Source organism: Salvelinus alpinus, chromosome 34 (assembly GCF_045679555.1).
Source record: "Salvelinus alpinus chromosome 34, SLU_Salpinus.1, whole genome shotgun sequence".
Lineage (NCBI taxonomy): Eukaryota > Metazoa > Chordata > Actinopteri > Salmoniformes > Salmonidae > Salvelinus > Salvelinus alpinus.
Genome location: NC_092119.1, coordinates 6,464,306 through 6,480,940, shown reverse-complemented (window position 1 = coordinate 6,480,940; position 16,635 = coordinate 6,464,306). Strand labels below are relative to the sequence as shown.

Sequence of the window (16,635 nt, the reverse complement as noted above, 5' to 3'; positions counted from 1 at the left end):
GTGGTGGTGGTGGTGAGCTGTATGGTGGTGGTGGTGGTGAGCTGTATGGTGGTGGTGGTGAGCTGTATGGTGGTGGTGGTGAGCTGTATGGTGGTGGTGGTGAGCTGTATGGTGGTGGTGGTGGTGAGCTGTATGATGGTGGTGGTGAGCTGTATGGTGGTGGTGGTGAGCTGTATGATGGTGGTGGTGAGCTGTATGGTGTTGGTGGTGAGCTGTATGATGGTGGTGGTGAGCTGTATGGTGTTGGTGGTGAGCTGTATGATGGTGGTGGTGAGCTGTATGGTGGTGGTGGTGAGCTGTATGATGGTGGTGAGCTGTATGGTGGTGGTGAGCTGTATGATGGTGGTGAGCTGTATGGTGGTGGTGGTGAGCTGTATGATGGTGGTGGTGAGCTGTATGATAGTGGTGGTGGTGAGCTGTATGGTGGTGGTGGTGAGCTGTATGATGGTGGTGGTGAGCTGTATGGTGGTGGTGGTGAGCTGTATGGTGGTGGTGGTGGTGAGCTGTATGATGGTGGTGGTGAGCTGTATGGTGGTGGTGGTGAGCTGTATGATGGTGGTGGTGAGCTGTATGGTGGTGGTGGTGGTGAGCTGTATGATGGTGGTGGTGAGCTGTATGGTGGTGGTGGTGAGCTGTATGGTGGTGGTGGTGAGCTGTATGGTGGTGGTGGTGAGCTGTATGGTGGTGGTGGTGGTGAGCTGTATGATGGTGGTGGTGAGCTGTATGGTGGTGGTGGTGAGCTGTATGGTGGTGGTGGTGAGCTGTATGATGGTGGTGGTGAGCTGTATGGTGGTGGTGGTGAGCTGTATGGTGGTGGTGGTGGTGAGCTGTATGGTGGTGGTGGTGGTGAGCTGTATGATGGTGGTGGTGAGCTGTATGGTGGTGGTGGTGAGCTGTATGGTGGTGGTGGTGGTGAGCTGTATGATGGTGGTGGTGAGCTGTATGGTGGTGGTGGTGAGCTGTATGATGCTGGTGGTGAGCTGTATGGTGTTGGTGGTGAGCTGTATGATGGTGGTGGTGAGCTGTATGGTGGTGGTGGTGGTGAGCTGTATGATGGTGGTGGTGAGCTGTATGGTGGTGGTGGTGAGCTGTATGGTGGTGGTGGTGAGCTGTATGATGGTGGTGGTGAGCTGTATGGTGGTGGTGGTGAGCTGTATGGTGGTGGTGGTGGTGGTGAGCTGTATGATGGTGGTGGTGAGCTGTATGGTGGTGGTGGTGAGCTGTATGGTGGTGGTGGTGAGCTGTATGGTGGTGGTGGTGGTGAGCTGTATGATGGTGGTGGTGAGCTGTATGGTGGTGGTGGTGAGCTGTATGATGGTGGTGGTGAGCTGTATGGTGGTGGTGGTGAGCTGTATGGTGGTGGTGGTGGTGAGCTGTATGATGGTGGTGGTGAGCTGTATGGTGGTGGTGGTGAGCTGTATGGTGGTGGTGGTGAGCTGTATGGTGGTGGTGGTGAGCTGTATGGTGGTGGTGAGCTGTATTTTTTATTTTTTTATTTTTTTATTTTACCGTTATTTTACCAGGTAAGTTGACTGAGAACAAGTTCTCATTTGCAGCAACGACCTGGGGAATAGTTACAGGGGAGAGGAGGGGGATGAATGAGCCAATTGTAAACTGGTGGTGGTGGTGGTGGTGAGTTGTATGGTGGTGGTGGTGGTGAGCTGTATGGTGGTGGTGGTGGTGAGCTGTATGGTGGTGGTGGTGAGCTGTATGATGGTGGTGGTGGTGGTGAGCTGTATGATGGTGGTGGTGGTGAGCTGTATGGTGGTGGTGGTGGTGAGCTGTATGGTGGTGGTGGTGAGTTGTATGGTGGTGGTGGTGGTGAGCTGTATGGTGGTGGTGGTGAGCTGTATGATGGTGGTGGTGGTGAGCTGTATGGTGGTGGTGGTGGTGAGCTGTATGGTGGTGGTGGTGAGTTGTATGGTGGTGGTGGTGGTGAGCTGTATGGTGGTGGTGGTGGTGGTGAGCTGTATGATGGTGGTGGTGAGCTGTATGGTGGTGGTGAGCTGTATGGTGGTGGTGGTGGTGGTGGTGAGCTCTATGGTGGTGGTGGTGGTGGTGAGCTGTATGGTGGTGGTGGTGAGCTGTATGATGGTGATGGGGAGCTGTATGGTGGTGGTGGTGGTGGTGAGCTGTATGATGGTGGTGGTGAGCTGTATGATGGTGGTGGTGAGCTGTATGATGGTGGTGGTGAGCTGTATGGTGTTGGTGGTGAGCTGTATGATGGTGGTGGTGAGCTGTATGGTGTTGGTGGTGAGCTGTATGCCTACTCCACCCATGCTCTACCAAGGTTATACAGCACCACAATGCCTACTCCACCCATGCTATACCAAGGTTATACAGCACCACAATGCCTACTCCACCCATGCTATACCAAGGTTATACAGCACCACAATGCCTACTCCACCCATGCTATACCAAGGTTATACAGCACCACAATGCCTACTCCACCCATGCTATACCAAGGTTATACAGCACCACAATGCATACTCCACCCATGCTATACCAAGGTTATACAGCACCACAATGCCTACTCCACCCATGCTATACCAAGGTTATACAGCACCACAATGCCTACTCCACCCATGCTATACCAAGGTTATACAGCACCACAATGCCTACTCCACCCATGCTATACCAAGGTTATACAGCACCACAATGCCTACTCCACCCATGCTATACCAAGGTTATACAGCACCACAATGCCTACTCCACCCATGCTATACCAAGGTTATACAGCACCACAATGCCTACTCCACCCATGCTATACCAAGGTTATACAGCACCACAATGCCTACTCCACCCATGCTATACCAAGGTTATACAGCACCACAATGCCTACTCCACCCATGCTATACCAAGGTTATACAGCACCACAATGCCTACTCCACCCATGCTATACCAAGGTTATACAGCACCACAATGCCTACTCCACCCATGCTCTACCAAGGTTATACAGCCCCACAATGCCTACTCCACCCATGCTCTACCAAGGTTATACAGCACCACAATGCCTACTCCACCCATGCTCTACCAAGGTTATACAGCCCCACAATGCCTACTCCACCCATGCTCTACCAAGGTTTTACAGCACCACAATGCCTACTCCACCCATGCTCTACCAAGGTTATACAGCACCACAATGCCTACTCCACCCATGCTCTACCAAGGTTTTACAGCCCCACAATGCCTACTCCACCCATCCTCTACCAAGGTTATACAGCACCACAATGCCTACTCCACCCATGCTATACCAAGGTTATACAGCACCACAATGCCTACTCCACCCATGCTCTACCAAGGTTTTACAGCACCACAATGCCTACTCCACCCATGCTCTACCAAGGTTATACAGCACCACAATGCCTACTCCACCCATGCTCTACCAAGGTTTTACAGCACCACAATGCCTACTCCACCCATGCTCTACCAAGGTTTTACAGCACCACAATGCCTACTCCACCCATGCTCTACCAAGGTTGTACAGCACCACAATGCCTACTCCACCCATGCTCTACCAAGGTTTTACAGCACCACAATGCCTACTCCACCCATGCTCTACCAAGGTTTTACAGCACCACAATGCCTACTCCACCCATGCTCCACCAAGGTTTTACAGCACCACAATGCCTACTCCACCCATGCTCTACCAAGGTTTTACAGCACCACAATGCCTACTCCACCCATGCTCCACCAAGGTTTTACAGCACCACAATGCCTACTCCACCCATGCTCCACCAAGGTTTTCCAGCACCACAATGCCTACTCCACCCATGCTCCACCAAGGTTTTCCAGCACCACAATGCCTCCTTCACCCATGCTCCACCAAGGTTTTCCAGCACCACAATGCCTACTCCACCCATGCTCCACCAAGGTTTTACAGCACCACAATGCCTACTCCACCCATGCTCTACCAAGGTTTTACAGCACCACAGTCCCTACTCCACCCATGCCCTACCAAGGTTTTCCAGCACCACAATGCCTACTCCACCCATGCTCTACCAAGGTTTTACAGCACCACAATGCCTACTCCACCCATGCTCTACCGAGGTTTTCCAGCTGACAGCTTTGACCTACTTTAGGAGCAATGTTGGATTGTTCTTCCAACAATGTGTACACATGTTGCTTAGGATTCAAACCTTCTCAAACAGTGAGAGGTCTCAGCCAGCACTAGGACCCACAATAAACACAACCACAGACTAGAACCCAGCCAGCACTAGGACCCACAATAAACACAACCACAGACTAGAACCCAGCCAGCACTAGGACCCACAATAAACACAACCACAGACTAGAACCCAGCCAGCACTAGGACCCACAATAAACACAACCACAGACTAGAACCCAGCCAGCACTAGGACCCACAATAAACACAACCACAGACTAGAACCCAGCCAGCACTAGGACCCACAATAAACACAACCACAGACTAGAACCCAGCCAGCACTAGGACCCACAATAAACACAACCACAGACTAGAACCCAGCCAGCACTAGGACCCACAATAAACACAACCACAGACTAGAACCCAGCCAGCACTAGGACCCACAATAAACACAACCACAGACTAGAACCCAGCCAGCACTAGGACCCACAATAAACACAACCACAGACTAGAACCCAGCCAGCACTAGGACCCACAATAAACACAACCAAGGCATAACAACAGCAAGGAGAGAGTAATGACTTACTCAATGCGATTAGTGTCCCAGTACAGGCTGGTGGAAAGCCGGGAGGTCCATGTAGTGTCCCAGTACAGGCTGGTGGAAAGCCGGGAGGTTCGTGTAGTGTCCCAGTACAGGCTGGTGGAAAGCCGGGAGGTTCCTGTAGTGTCCCAGTACAGGCTGGTGGAAAGCCGGGAGGTTCGTGTAGTGTCCCAGTACAGGCTGGTGGAAAGCCGGGAGGTTCGTGTAGTGTCCCAGTACAGGCTGGTGGAAAGCCGGGAGGTCTATGTAGTGTCCCAGTACAGGCTGGTGGAAAGCCGGGAGGTTCATGTAGTGTCTCAGTACAGGCTGGTGGAAAGCCGGGAGGTTCATGTATTGTCTCAGTACAGGCTGGTGGAAAGCCGGGAGGTTCATGTATTGTCTCAGTACAGGCTGGTGGAAAGCCGGGAGGTTCATGTATTGTCTCAGTACAGGCTGGTGGAAAGCCGGGAGGTTTGTGTAGTGTCCCAGTACAGGCTGGTGGAAAGCCTGGAGGTTCGTGTAGTGTCCCAGTACAGGCTGGTGGAAAGCCGGGAGGTTCGTGTTGTGTCCCAGTACAGGCTGGTGGAAAGCCGGGAGGTTTGTGTAGTGTCCCAGTACAGGCTGGTGGAAAGCCGGGAGGTTCATGTAGTGTCTCAGTACAGGCTGGTGGAAAGCCGGGAGGTTCGTGTAGTGTCCCAGTACAGGCTGGTGGAAAGCCGGGAGGTTCGTGTAGTGTCCCAGTACAGGCTGGTGGAAAGCCGGGAGGCTACATGTAGTGTCCCAGTACAGGCTGGTGGAAAGCCGGGAGGTTGGTGTAGTGTCCCAGTACAGGCTGGTGGAAAGCCGGGAGGTTCGTGTAGTGTCCCAGTACAGGCTGGTGGAAAGCCGGGAGGTTCATGTAGTGTCCCAGTACAGGCTGGTGGAAAGCCGGGAGGTTGGTGTAGTGTCCCAGTACAGGCTGGTGGAAAGCCGGGAGGTTCGTGTAGTGTCCCAGGCACAGGCTGGTGGAAAGCCGGGAGCTACATGTAGTGTCCCAGTACAGGCTGGTGGAAAGCCGGGAGGTTCGTGTAGTGTCCCAGTACAGGCTGATGGAAAGCCGGGAGGTTTGTGTAGTGTCCCAGTACAGGCTGGTGGAACGCCGGGAGGTTCGTGTAGTGTCCCAGTACAGGCTGGTGGAACGCCGGCAGGGAGACAAGCTCATCACCGGGCCGTGGGAGAGACAGAGTACATCCAAGTAGGCTAAACCAAGTGGAGTTCTCACAATGTGAAGGGGAAGGATGAAAACAGCAGTAGGTATGTGTCTGCTGAGATAACGCAGCAGGGCAGAGTAGGGTGCCCATTTATATCCATGTCTCAAAGGTTTCATCAGACCTGAACTCTGTATATACAGACGTGTGAGAGATGTGCAGAGGAGGGAGAGTACTCAGTAACGACCTGGTAATCTGGGGTAAACCAGGAGTTGTTACCTAAGAATGGACTATTAGAGGCCTGTAGGGGTCATGATCCTAGACATCTGCTCCTCAGTAACGACCTGGTAATCTGGGGTAAATCAGGAGTTGATACCTAAGGACTATTAGAGGCCTGTAGGGGTCATGACCCTAGACATCTGCTCCTCAGTAACGACCTGGTAATCTGGGGTAAACCAGGAGTTGATACCTAAGGACTATTAGAGGCCTGTAGGGGTCATGACCCTAGACATCTGCTCCTCAGTAACGACCTGGTAATCTGGGGTAAACCAGGAGTTGATACCTAAGGACTATTAGAGGCCTGTAGGGGTCATGACCCTAGACATCTGCTCCTCAGTAACGACCTGGTAATCTGGGGTAAACCAGGAGTTGATACCTAAGGACTATTAGAGGCCTGTAGGGGTCACGACCCTAGACATCTGCTCCTCAGTAACGACCTGGTAATCTGGGGTAAACCAGGAGTTGATACCTAAGGACTGTTAGAGGCCTGTAGGGGTCACGACCCTAGACATCTGCTCCTCAGTAACGACCTGGTAATCTGGGGTAAACCAGGAGTTGATACCTAAGGACTGTTAGAGGCCTGTAGGGGTCATGACCCTAGACATCTGCTCCTCAGTAACGACCTGGTAATCTGGGGTAAACCAGGAGTTGATACCTAAGGACTATTAGAGGCCTGTAGGGGTCATGACCCTAGACATCTGCTCCTCAGTAACGACCTGGTAATCTGGGGTAAACCAGGAGTTGATACCTAAGGACTGTTAGAGGCCTGTAGGGGTCATGACCCTAGACATCTGCTCCTCAGTAACGACCTGGTAATCTGGGGTAAACCAGGAGTTGATACCTAAGGACTATTAGAGGCCTGTAGGGGTCATGACCCTAGACATCTGCTCCTCAGTAACGACCTGGTAATCTGGGGTAAACCAGGAGTTGATACCTAAGGACTGTTAGAGGCCTGTAGGGGTCACGACCCTAGACATCTGCTCCTCAGTAACGACCTGGTAATCTGGGGTAAACCAGGAGTTGATACCTAAGGACTGTTAGAGGCCTGTAGGGGTCATGACCCTAGACATCTGCTCCTCAGTAACGACCTGGTAATCTGGGGTAAACCAGGAGTTGATACCTAAGGACTATTAGAGGCCTGTAGGGGTCATGACCCTAGACATCTGCTCCTCAGTAACGACCTGGTAATCTGGGGTAAACCAGGAGTTGATACCTAAGGACTATTAGAGGCCTGTAGGGGTCATGACCCTAGACATCTGCTCCTCAGTAACGACCTGGTAATCTGGGGTAAACCAGGAGTTGATACTTAAGGACTATTAGAGGCCTGTAGGGGTCATGACCCTAGACATCTGCTCCTCAGTAACGACCTGGTAATCTGGGGTAAACCAGGAGTTGATACCTAAGGACTGTTAGAGGCCTGTAGGGGTCACGACCCTAGACATCTGCTCCTCAGTAACGACCTGGTAATCTGGGGTAAACCAGGAGTTGATACCTAAGGACTATTAGAGGCCTGTAGGGGTCATGATCCTAGACATCTGCTCCTCAGTAACGACCTGGTAATCTGGGGTAAACCAGGAGTTGATACCTAAGGACTGTTAGAGGCCTGTAGGGGTCATGATCCTAGACATCTGCTCCTCAGTAACGACCTGGTAATCTGGGGTAAACCAGGAGTTGATACCTAAGGACTGTTAGAGGCCTGTAGGGGTCACGACCCTAGACATCTGCTCCTCAGTAACGACCTGGTAATCTGGGGTAAACCAGGAGTTGATACCTAAGGACTGTTAGAGGCCTGTAGGGGTCACGACCCTAGACATCTGCTCCTCAGTAACGACCTGGTAATCTGGGGTAAACCAGGAGTTGATACCTAAGGACTATTAGAGGCCTGTAGGGGTCACGACCCTAGACATCTGCTCCTCAGTAACGACCTGGTAATCTGGGGTAAACCAGGAGTTGATACCTAAGGACTATTAGAGGCCTGTAGGGGTCACGACCCTAGACATCTGCTCCTCAGTAACGACCTGGTAATCTGGGGTAAACCAGGAGTTGATACCTAAGGACTGTTAGAGGCCTGTAGGGGTCATGACCCTAGACATCTGCTCCTCAGTAACGACCTGGTAATCTGGGGTAAACCAGGAGTTGATACCTAAGGACTATTAGAGGCCTGTAGGGGTCATGACCCTAGACATCTGCTCCTCAGTAACGACCTGGTAATCTGGGGTAAACCAGGAGTTGATACCTAAGGACTGTTAGAGGCCTGTAGGGGTCATGACCCTAGACATCTGCTCCTCAGTAACGACCTGGTAATCTGGGGTAAACCAGGAGTTGATACCTAAGGACTATTAGAGGCCTGTAGGGGTCATGACCCTAGACATCTGCTCCTCAGTAACGACCTGGTAATCTGGGGTAAACCAGGAGTTGATACCTAAGGACTATTAGAGGCCTGTAGGGGTCATGACCCTAGACATCTGCTCCTCAGTAACGACCTGGTAATCTGGGGTAAACCAGGAGTTGATACCTAAGGACTATTAGAGGCCTGTAGGGGTCATGACCCTAGACATCTGCTCCTCAGTAACGACCTGGTAATCTGGGGTAAACCAGGAGTTGATACCTAAGGACTATTAGAGGCCTGTAGGGGTCATGACCCTAGACATCTGCTCCTCAGTAACGACCTGGTAATCTGGGGTAAACCAGGAGTTGATACCTAAGGACTATTAGAGGCCTGTAGGGGTCATGACCCTAGACATCTGCTCCTCAGTAACGACCTGGTAATCTGGGGTAAACCAGGAGTTGATACCTAAGGACTATTAGAGGCCTGTAGGGGTCATGACCCTAGACATCTGCTCCTCAGTAACGACCTGGTAATCTGGGGTAAACCAGGAGTTGATACCTAAGGACTATTAGAGGCCTGTAGGGGTCATGACCCTAGACATCTGCTCCTCAGTAACGACCTGGTAATCTGGGGTAAACCAGGAGTTGATACCTAAGGACTATTAGAGGCCTGTAGGGGTCATGACCCTAGACATCTGCTCCTCAGTAACGACCTGGTAATCTGGGGTAAACCAGGAGTTGATACCTAAGGACTGTTAGAGGCCTGTAGGGGTCACGACCCTAGACATCTGCTCCTCAGTAACGACCTGGTAATCTGGGGTAAACCAGGAGTTGATACCTAAGGACTATTAGAGGCCTGTAGGGGTCATGACCCTAGACATCTGCTCCTCAGTAACGACCTGGTAATCTGGGGTAAACCAGGAGTTGATACCTAAGGACTGTTAGAGGCCTGTAGGGGTCATGACCCTAGACATCTGCTCCTCAGTAACGACCTGGTAATCTGGGGTAAACCAGGAGTTGATACCTAAGGACTGTTAGAGGCCTGTAGGGGTCATGACCCTAGACATCTGCTCCTCAGTAACGACCTGGTAATCTGGGGTAAACCAGGAGTTGATACCTAAGGACTGTTAGAGGCCTGTAGGGGTCATGACCCTAGACATCTGCTCCTCAGTAACGACCTGGTAATCTGGGGTAAACCAGGAGTTGATACCTAAGGACTGTTAGAGGCCTGTAGGGGTCATGACCCTAGACATCTGCTCCTCAGTAACGACCTGGTAATCTGGGGTAAATCAGGAGTTGATACCTAAGGACTGTTAGAGGCCTGTAGGGGTCATGACCCTAGACATCTGCTCCTCAGTAACGACCTGGTAATCTGGGGTAAATCAGGAGTTGATACCTAAGGACTGTTAGAGGCCTGTAGGGGTCATGACCCTAGACATCTGCTCCTCAGTAACGACCTGGTAATCTGGGGTAAACCAGGAGTTGATACCTAAGGACTATTAGAGGCCTGTAGGGGTCATGATCCTAGACATCTGCTCCTCAGTAACGACCTGGTAATCTGGGGTAAATCAGGAGTTGATACCTAAGGACTATTAGAGGCCTGTAGGGGTCATGACCCTAGACATCTGCTCCTCAGTAACGACCTGGTAATCTGGGGTAAACCAGGAGTTGATACCTAAGGACTGTTAGAGGCCTGTAGGGGTCATGACCCTAGACATCTGCTCCTCAGTAACGACCTGGTAATCTGGGGTAAACCAGGAGTTGATACCTAAGGACTGTTAGAGGCCTGTAGGGGTCATGACCCTAGACATCTGCTCCTCAGTAACGACCTGGTAATCTGGGGTAAACCAGGAGTTGATACCTAAGGACTGTTAGAGGCCTGTAGGGGTCATGACCCTAGACATCTGCTCCTCAGTAACGACCTGGTAATCTGGGGTAAACCAGGAGTTGATACCTAAGGACTGTTAGAGGCCTGTAGGGGTCATGACCCTAGACATCTGCTCCTCAGTAACGACCTGGTAATCTGGGGTAAATCAGGAGTTGATACCTAAGGACTGTTAGAGGCCTGTAGGGGTCATGACCCTAGACATCTGCTCCTCAGTAACGACCTGGTAATCTGGGGTAAATCAGGAGTTGATACCTAAGGACTATTAGAGGCCTGTAGGGGTCATGACCCTAGACATCTGCTCCTCAGTAACGACCTGGTAATCTGGGGTAAATCAGGAGTTGATACCTAAGGACTGTTAGAGGCCTGTAGGGGTCATGACCCTAGACATCTGCTCCTCAGTAACGACCTGGTAATCTGGGGTAAACCAGGAGTTGATACCTAAGGACTATTAGAGGCCTGTAGGGGTCATGACCCTAGACATCTGCTCCTCAGTAACGACCTGGTAATCTGGGGTAAACCAGGAGTTGATACCTAAGGACTATTAGAGGCCTGTAGGGGTCATGACCCTAGACATCTGCTCCTCAGTAACGACCTGGTAATCTGGGGTAAACCAGGAGTTGATACCTAAGGACTGTTAGAGGCCTGTAGGGGTCATGACCCTAGACATCTGCTCCTCAGTAACGACCTGGTAATCTGGGGTAAACCAGGAGTTGATACCTAAGGACTATTAGAGGCCTGTAGGGGTCATGACCCTAGACATCTGCTCCTCAGTAACGACCTGGTAATCTGGGGTAAACCAGGAGTTGATACCTAAGGACTATTAGAGGCCTGTAGGGGTCATGACCCTAGACATCTGCTCTTCAGTAACGACCTGGTAATCTGGGGTAAACCAGGAGTTGATACCTAAGGACTATTAGAGGCCTGTAGGGGTCATGATCCTAGACATCTGCTCCTCAGTAACGACCTGGTAATCTGGGGTAAATCAGGAGTTGATACCTAAGGACTATTAGAGGCCTGTAGGGGTCATGACCCTAGACATCTGCTCCTCAGTAACGACCTGGTAATCTGGGGTAAACCAGGAGTTGATACCTAAGGACTGTTAGAGGCCTGTAGGGGTCATGACCCTAGACATCTGCTCCTCAGTAACGACCTGGTAATCTGGGGTAAACCAGGAGTTGATACCTAAGGACTATTAGAGGCCTGTAGGGGTCATGACCCTAGACATCTGCTCCTCAGTAACGACCTGGTAATCTGGGGTAAACCAGGAGTTGATACCTAAGGACTGTTAGAGGCCTGTAGGGGTCATGACCCTAGACATCTGCTCCTCAGTAACGACCTGGTAATCTGGGGTAAACCAGGAGTTGATACCTAAGGACTGTTAGAGGCCTGTAGGGGTCATGACCCTAGACATCTGCTCCTCAGTAACGACCTGGTAATCTGGGGTAAATCAGGAGTTGATACCTAAGGACTGTTAGAGGCCTGTAGGGGTCATGACCCTAGACATCTGCTCCTCAGTAACGACCTGGTAATCTGGGGTAAATCAGGAGTTGATACCTAAGGACTGTTAGAGGCCTGTAGGGGTCATGACCCTAGACATCTGCTCCTCAGTAACGACCTGGTAATCTGGGGTAAACCAGGAGTTGATACCTAAGGACTATTAGAGGCCTGTAGGGGTCATGATCCTAGACATCTGCTCCTCAGTAACGACCTGGTAATCTGGGGTAAACCAGGAGTTGATACCTAAGGACTATTAGAGGCCTGTAGGGGTCATGACCCTAGACATCTGCTCCTCAGTAACGACCTGGTAATCTGGGGTAAACCAGGAGTTGATACCTAAGGACTATTAGAGGCCTGTAGGGGTCATGACCCTAGACATCTGCTCCTCAGTAACGACCTGGTAATCTGGGGTAAACCAGGAGTTGATACCTAAGGACTGTTAGAGGCCTGTAGGGGTCACGACCCTAGACATCTGCTCCTCAGTAACGACCTGGTAATCTGGGGTAAACCAGGAGTTGATACCTAAGGACTATTAGAGGCCTGTAGGGGTCACGACCCTAGACATCTGCTCCTCAGTAACGACCTGGTAATCTGGGGTAAACCAGGAGTTGATACCTAAGGACTATTAGAGGCCTGTAGGGGTCATGACCCTAGACATCTGCTCCTCAGTAACGACCTGGTAATCTGGGGTAAACCAGGAGTTGATACCTAAGGACTATTAGAGGCCTGTAGGGGTCATGACCCTAGACATCTGCTCCTCAGTAACGACCTGGTAATCTGGGGTAAACCAGGAGTTGATACCTAAGGACTGTTAGAGGCCTGTAGGGGTCATGACCCTAGACATCTGCTCCTCAGTAACGACCTGGTAATCTGGGGTAAACCAGGAGTTGATACCTAAGGACTGTTAGAGGCCTGTAGGGGTCATGACCCTAGACATCTGCTCCTCAGTAACGACCTGGTAATCTGGGGTAAACCAGGAGTTGATACCTAAGGACTGTTAGAGGCCTGTAGGGGTCATGACCCTAGACATCTGCTCCTCAGTAACGACCTGGTAATCTGGGGTAAACCAGGAGTTGATACCTAAGGACTGTTAGAGGCCTGTAGGGGTCATGACCCTAGACATCTGCTCCTCAGTAACGACCTGGTAATCTGGGGTAAACCAGGAGTTGATACCTAAGGACTGTTAGAGGCCTGTAGGGGTCATGACCCTAGACATCTGCTCCTCAGTAACGACCTGGTAATCTGGGGTAAACCAGGAGTTGATACCTAAGGACTGTTAGAGGCCTGTAGGGGTCATGACCCTAGACATCTGCTCCTCAGTAACGACCTGGTAATCTGGGGTAAATGTAGGGGTCATGACCCTAGACATCTGCTCCTCAGTAACGACCTGGTAATCTGGGGTAAACCAGGAGTTGATACCTAAGGACTATTAGAGGCCTGTAGGGGTCATGACCCTAGACATCTGCTCCTCAGTAACGACCTGGTAATCTGGGGTAAACCAGGAGTTGATACCTAAGGACTATTAGAGGCCTGTAGGGGTCACGACATCTGCTCCTCAGTGCGGTCTTCCCGCGTTGTATGTGAACTGTTCTGTCAACTTTTATAACTTGTTTTGTAATTGATCCTTGATTAACCTGCCTAATGTTGCTACGGGAGATGTATGGATGTCATGTTTTGATGTGTGTTCGTCCTTGTTGCAGTGGATTGATAGTTCCTGAGCGCTATGGCAACGAGACGGTTCCGGAAGTGGTGTCACAGTCTGGTTACGCCCTCCTCCACTTCTTCAGTGACGCTGCTTATAACCTGACCGGCTTCAACATCTCATATAGGTAACCCTCAACCCCTGACCTCTGACCCTTAACCCCTGACCTTATAACCTGACCGGCTTCAACATCTCGTATAGGTAACCCTCAACCCCTGACCCCTGACCTTATAACCTGACCGGCTTCAACATCTCGTATAGGTAACCCTCAACCCCTGACCTCTGACCCTTAACCCCTGACCTCTGACCCTTAACCCCTGACCTTATAACCTGACCGGCTTCAACATCTCATATAGGTAACCCTCAACCCCTGACCCCTGACCTTATAACCTGACCGGCTTCAACATCTCGTATAGGTAACCCTCAACCCCTGACCCCTGACCTTATAACCTGACCGGCTTCAACATCTCGTATAGGTAACCCTCAACCCCTGACCTCTAACCCTCAACCCCTGACCTCTAACTCTTAACCTCTGACCCTTAACCTCTGACCTCTAACCCTTAATCCCTGACCCTATAACCTGTGTTCAACGTTTCATACAAGTAACCCTTTACCCCTGGCCTCTAACCCCTGACCTTATAACCTGAATGTGTTTAACATCTCATTCAGTTTGGCCTCGCAGGGCCTCTTAGTAACAGGTGAGTTTGGCCTCGCAGGGCCTCTTAGTAACAGGGGAGTTTGGCCTCACAGGGCCTCTTCTTAGTAACAGGGCAACCTGGCCTCGCAGGGCCTCTTCTTAGTAACAGGTGAGTCTGGCCTCGCAGGGCCTCTTCTTAGTAACAGGTGAGTTTGGCCTCGCAGGGCCTCTTCTTAGTAACAGGGGAGTTTGGCCTCGCAGGGCCTCTTCTTAGTAACAGGGGAGTTTGGCCTCACAGGGCCTCTTCTTAGTAACAGGGCAACCTGGCCTCGCAGGGCCTCTTCTTAGTAACAGGGGGACCTGTCCTCGCAGGGCCTCTTCTTATTAACAGGGGAACCTGGCCTCGCAGGGCCTCTTCTTAGTTACAGGGCAACCTGGCCTCGCAGGGCCTCTTCTTAGTAACAGGGCAACCTGGCCTCGCAGGGCCTCTTCTTAGTAACAGGGCAACCTGGCCTCGCAGGGCCTCTTCTTAGTAACAGGGGGACCTGGCCTCGCAGGGCCTTTTCTTAGTAACAGGGCAACCTGGCCTCGCAGGGCCTCTTCTTAGTAACAGGGCAACCTGGCCTCGCAGGGCCTTTTCTTAGTAACAGGGGGACCTGGCCTCGCAGGGCCTTTTCTTAGTTACAGGGCAACCTGGCCTCGCAGGGCCTCTTCTTAGTAACAGGGCAACCTGGCCTCGCAGGGCCTCTTCTTAGTAACAGGGCAACCTGGCCTCGCAGGGCCTTTTCTTAGTAACAGGGGGACCTGGCCTCGCAGGGCCTTTTCTTAGTAACAGGGCAACCTGGCCTCGCAGGGCCTTTTCTTAGTAACAGGGCAACCTGGCCTCGCAGGGCCTCTTCTTAGTAACAGGGCAACCTGGCCTCGCAGGGCCTTTTCTTAGTAACAGGGGGACCTGGCCTCGCAGGGCCTTTTCTTAGTTACAGGGCAACCTGGCCTCGCAGGGCCTCTTTTTAGTAACAGGGCAACCTGGCCTCGCAGGGCCTCTTCTTAGTAACAGGGCAACCTGGCCTCGCAGGGCCTTTTCTTAGTAACAGGGGGACCTGGCCTCGCAGGGCCTTTTCTTAGTAACAGGGCAACCTGGCCTCGCAGGGCCTCTTCTTAGTAACAGGGCAACCTGGCCTCGCAGGGCCTTTTCTTAGTTACAGGGCAACCTGGCCTCGCAGGGCCTCTTCTTAGTAACAGGGCAACCTGGCCTCGCAGGGCCTCTTCTTAGTTACAGGCACAGCCAGTAGCTATAGTAGCTCTTTACCAAAAGAGGAAAAGTGCCACTTTGTTTTGTAAACTGGATTACTAAATATAAAAGGGAGTAGCAGGAAGAGAGAACAAAGTTAGTTAATCAGGCTTGTTAGCCTTGACCCCCAACATCTTTTAAAGGGCACGACACAAACTACCCAGAGTTCTGCTGGGTACTGGCCCCGTCGCCATGATGATACGATTCAAGTTGTGCTGAGAAACGGATAAAAGAAAGCGCCTCGGGTCCCCCAGTCTCTCTCTCTGTGATGTCTCAAAGAGCCCAAACATCAAACAGTTCGACTGCTGCTGCCTGAACAACATTTAACACAACCTCTTTGTCGACTGTCTCGCTCCAAAATATTATGTTCTCCGGAGTTTGCTCTAGTTTATCCCAGCTTTCAATCCCTCGTGTATTGCTGTAATTCTTCTACATTGTGCAGTATTTGATGTTTGTAGAGTTTTTATATTATAAACCCCTTTTTGTCTCCTCATTAGCATACAGAATTAAACTTGAAACAGTCAGTGAGTATATTTATGTACCTTCTAATCTCATCCATCCATCGTTGTCTTTCCTACCCCTTGTCTTTATCTCTCTCTCTCTCCCCCCTTTCACCTCTCTCTCTCCCCCCTTTCACCTCTCTCTCTCCCCCCTTTCACCTCTCTCTCTCCCCCCTTTCACCTCTCTCTCTCCCCCCTTTCACCACTCTCTCCCCCCTTTCACCTCTCTCTCCCCCCTTTCACCTCTCTCTCTCTCCCCCTTTCACATCTCTCTCTCTCCCCCCTTTCACATCTCTCTCTCTCCCCTTTCACCTCTCTCTCCCCCCTTTCACCTCTCTCTCTCCCCCCTTTCACATCTCTCTCTCTCCCCCCTTTCACATCTCTCTCTCTCCCCCTTTCACATCTCTCTCTCTCCCCCCTTTCACCTCTCTCCCCCCTTTCACCTCTCTCCCCCCCTTTCACATCTCTCTCCCCCTCTTTCACCTCTCCCCCCTTTCACCTCTCTCTTCCTCCCCCTTTTCACCTCTCTCTCTCTCCCCCCTTTCACCTCTCTCTTCCTCCCCCCTTTCACCTCTCTCTCTCTCCCCCCTTTCACCTCTCTCTTCCTCCCCCCTTTCACCTCTCTCTCTCTCCCCCCTTTC

General features: G+C 51.5%; 1 protein-coding gene across 7 annotated transcripts in view; it reads left to right on the top strand.

Moving 5' to 3' along the window:
* Positions 1 to 16,635, top strand: part of atrn (attractin) — a 293,535-nt gene that overhangs the window by 37,713 nt on the left and 239,187 nt on the right. For all 7 annotated transcript variants that reach the window (XR_011672583.1, XM_071382288.1, XM_071382287.1 and 4 more), the window contains exon 4: positions 13,565 to 13,693. Coding sequence is in view for 6 of the 7 variants with exons in the window: in XM_071382288.1 (XP_071238389.1) it covers positions 13,565 to 13,693 (129 nt within the window). In the remaining variant the exon portion in view is untranslated. The remainder of the gene's footprint in view (positions 1 to 13,564; positions 13,694 to 16,635) is intronic.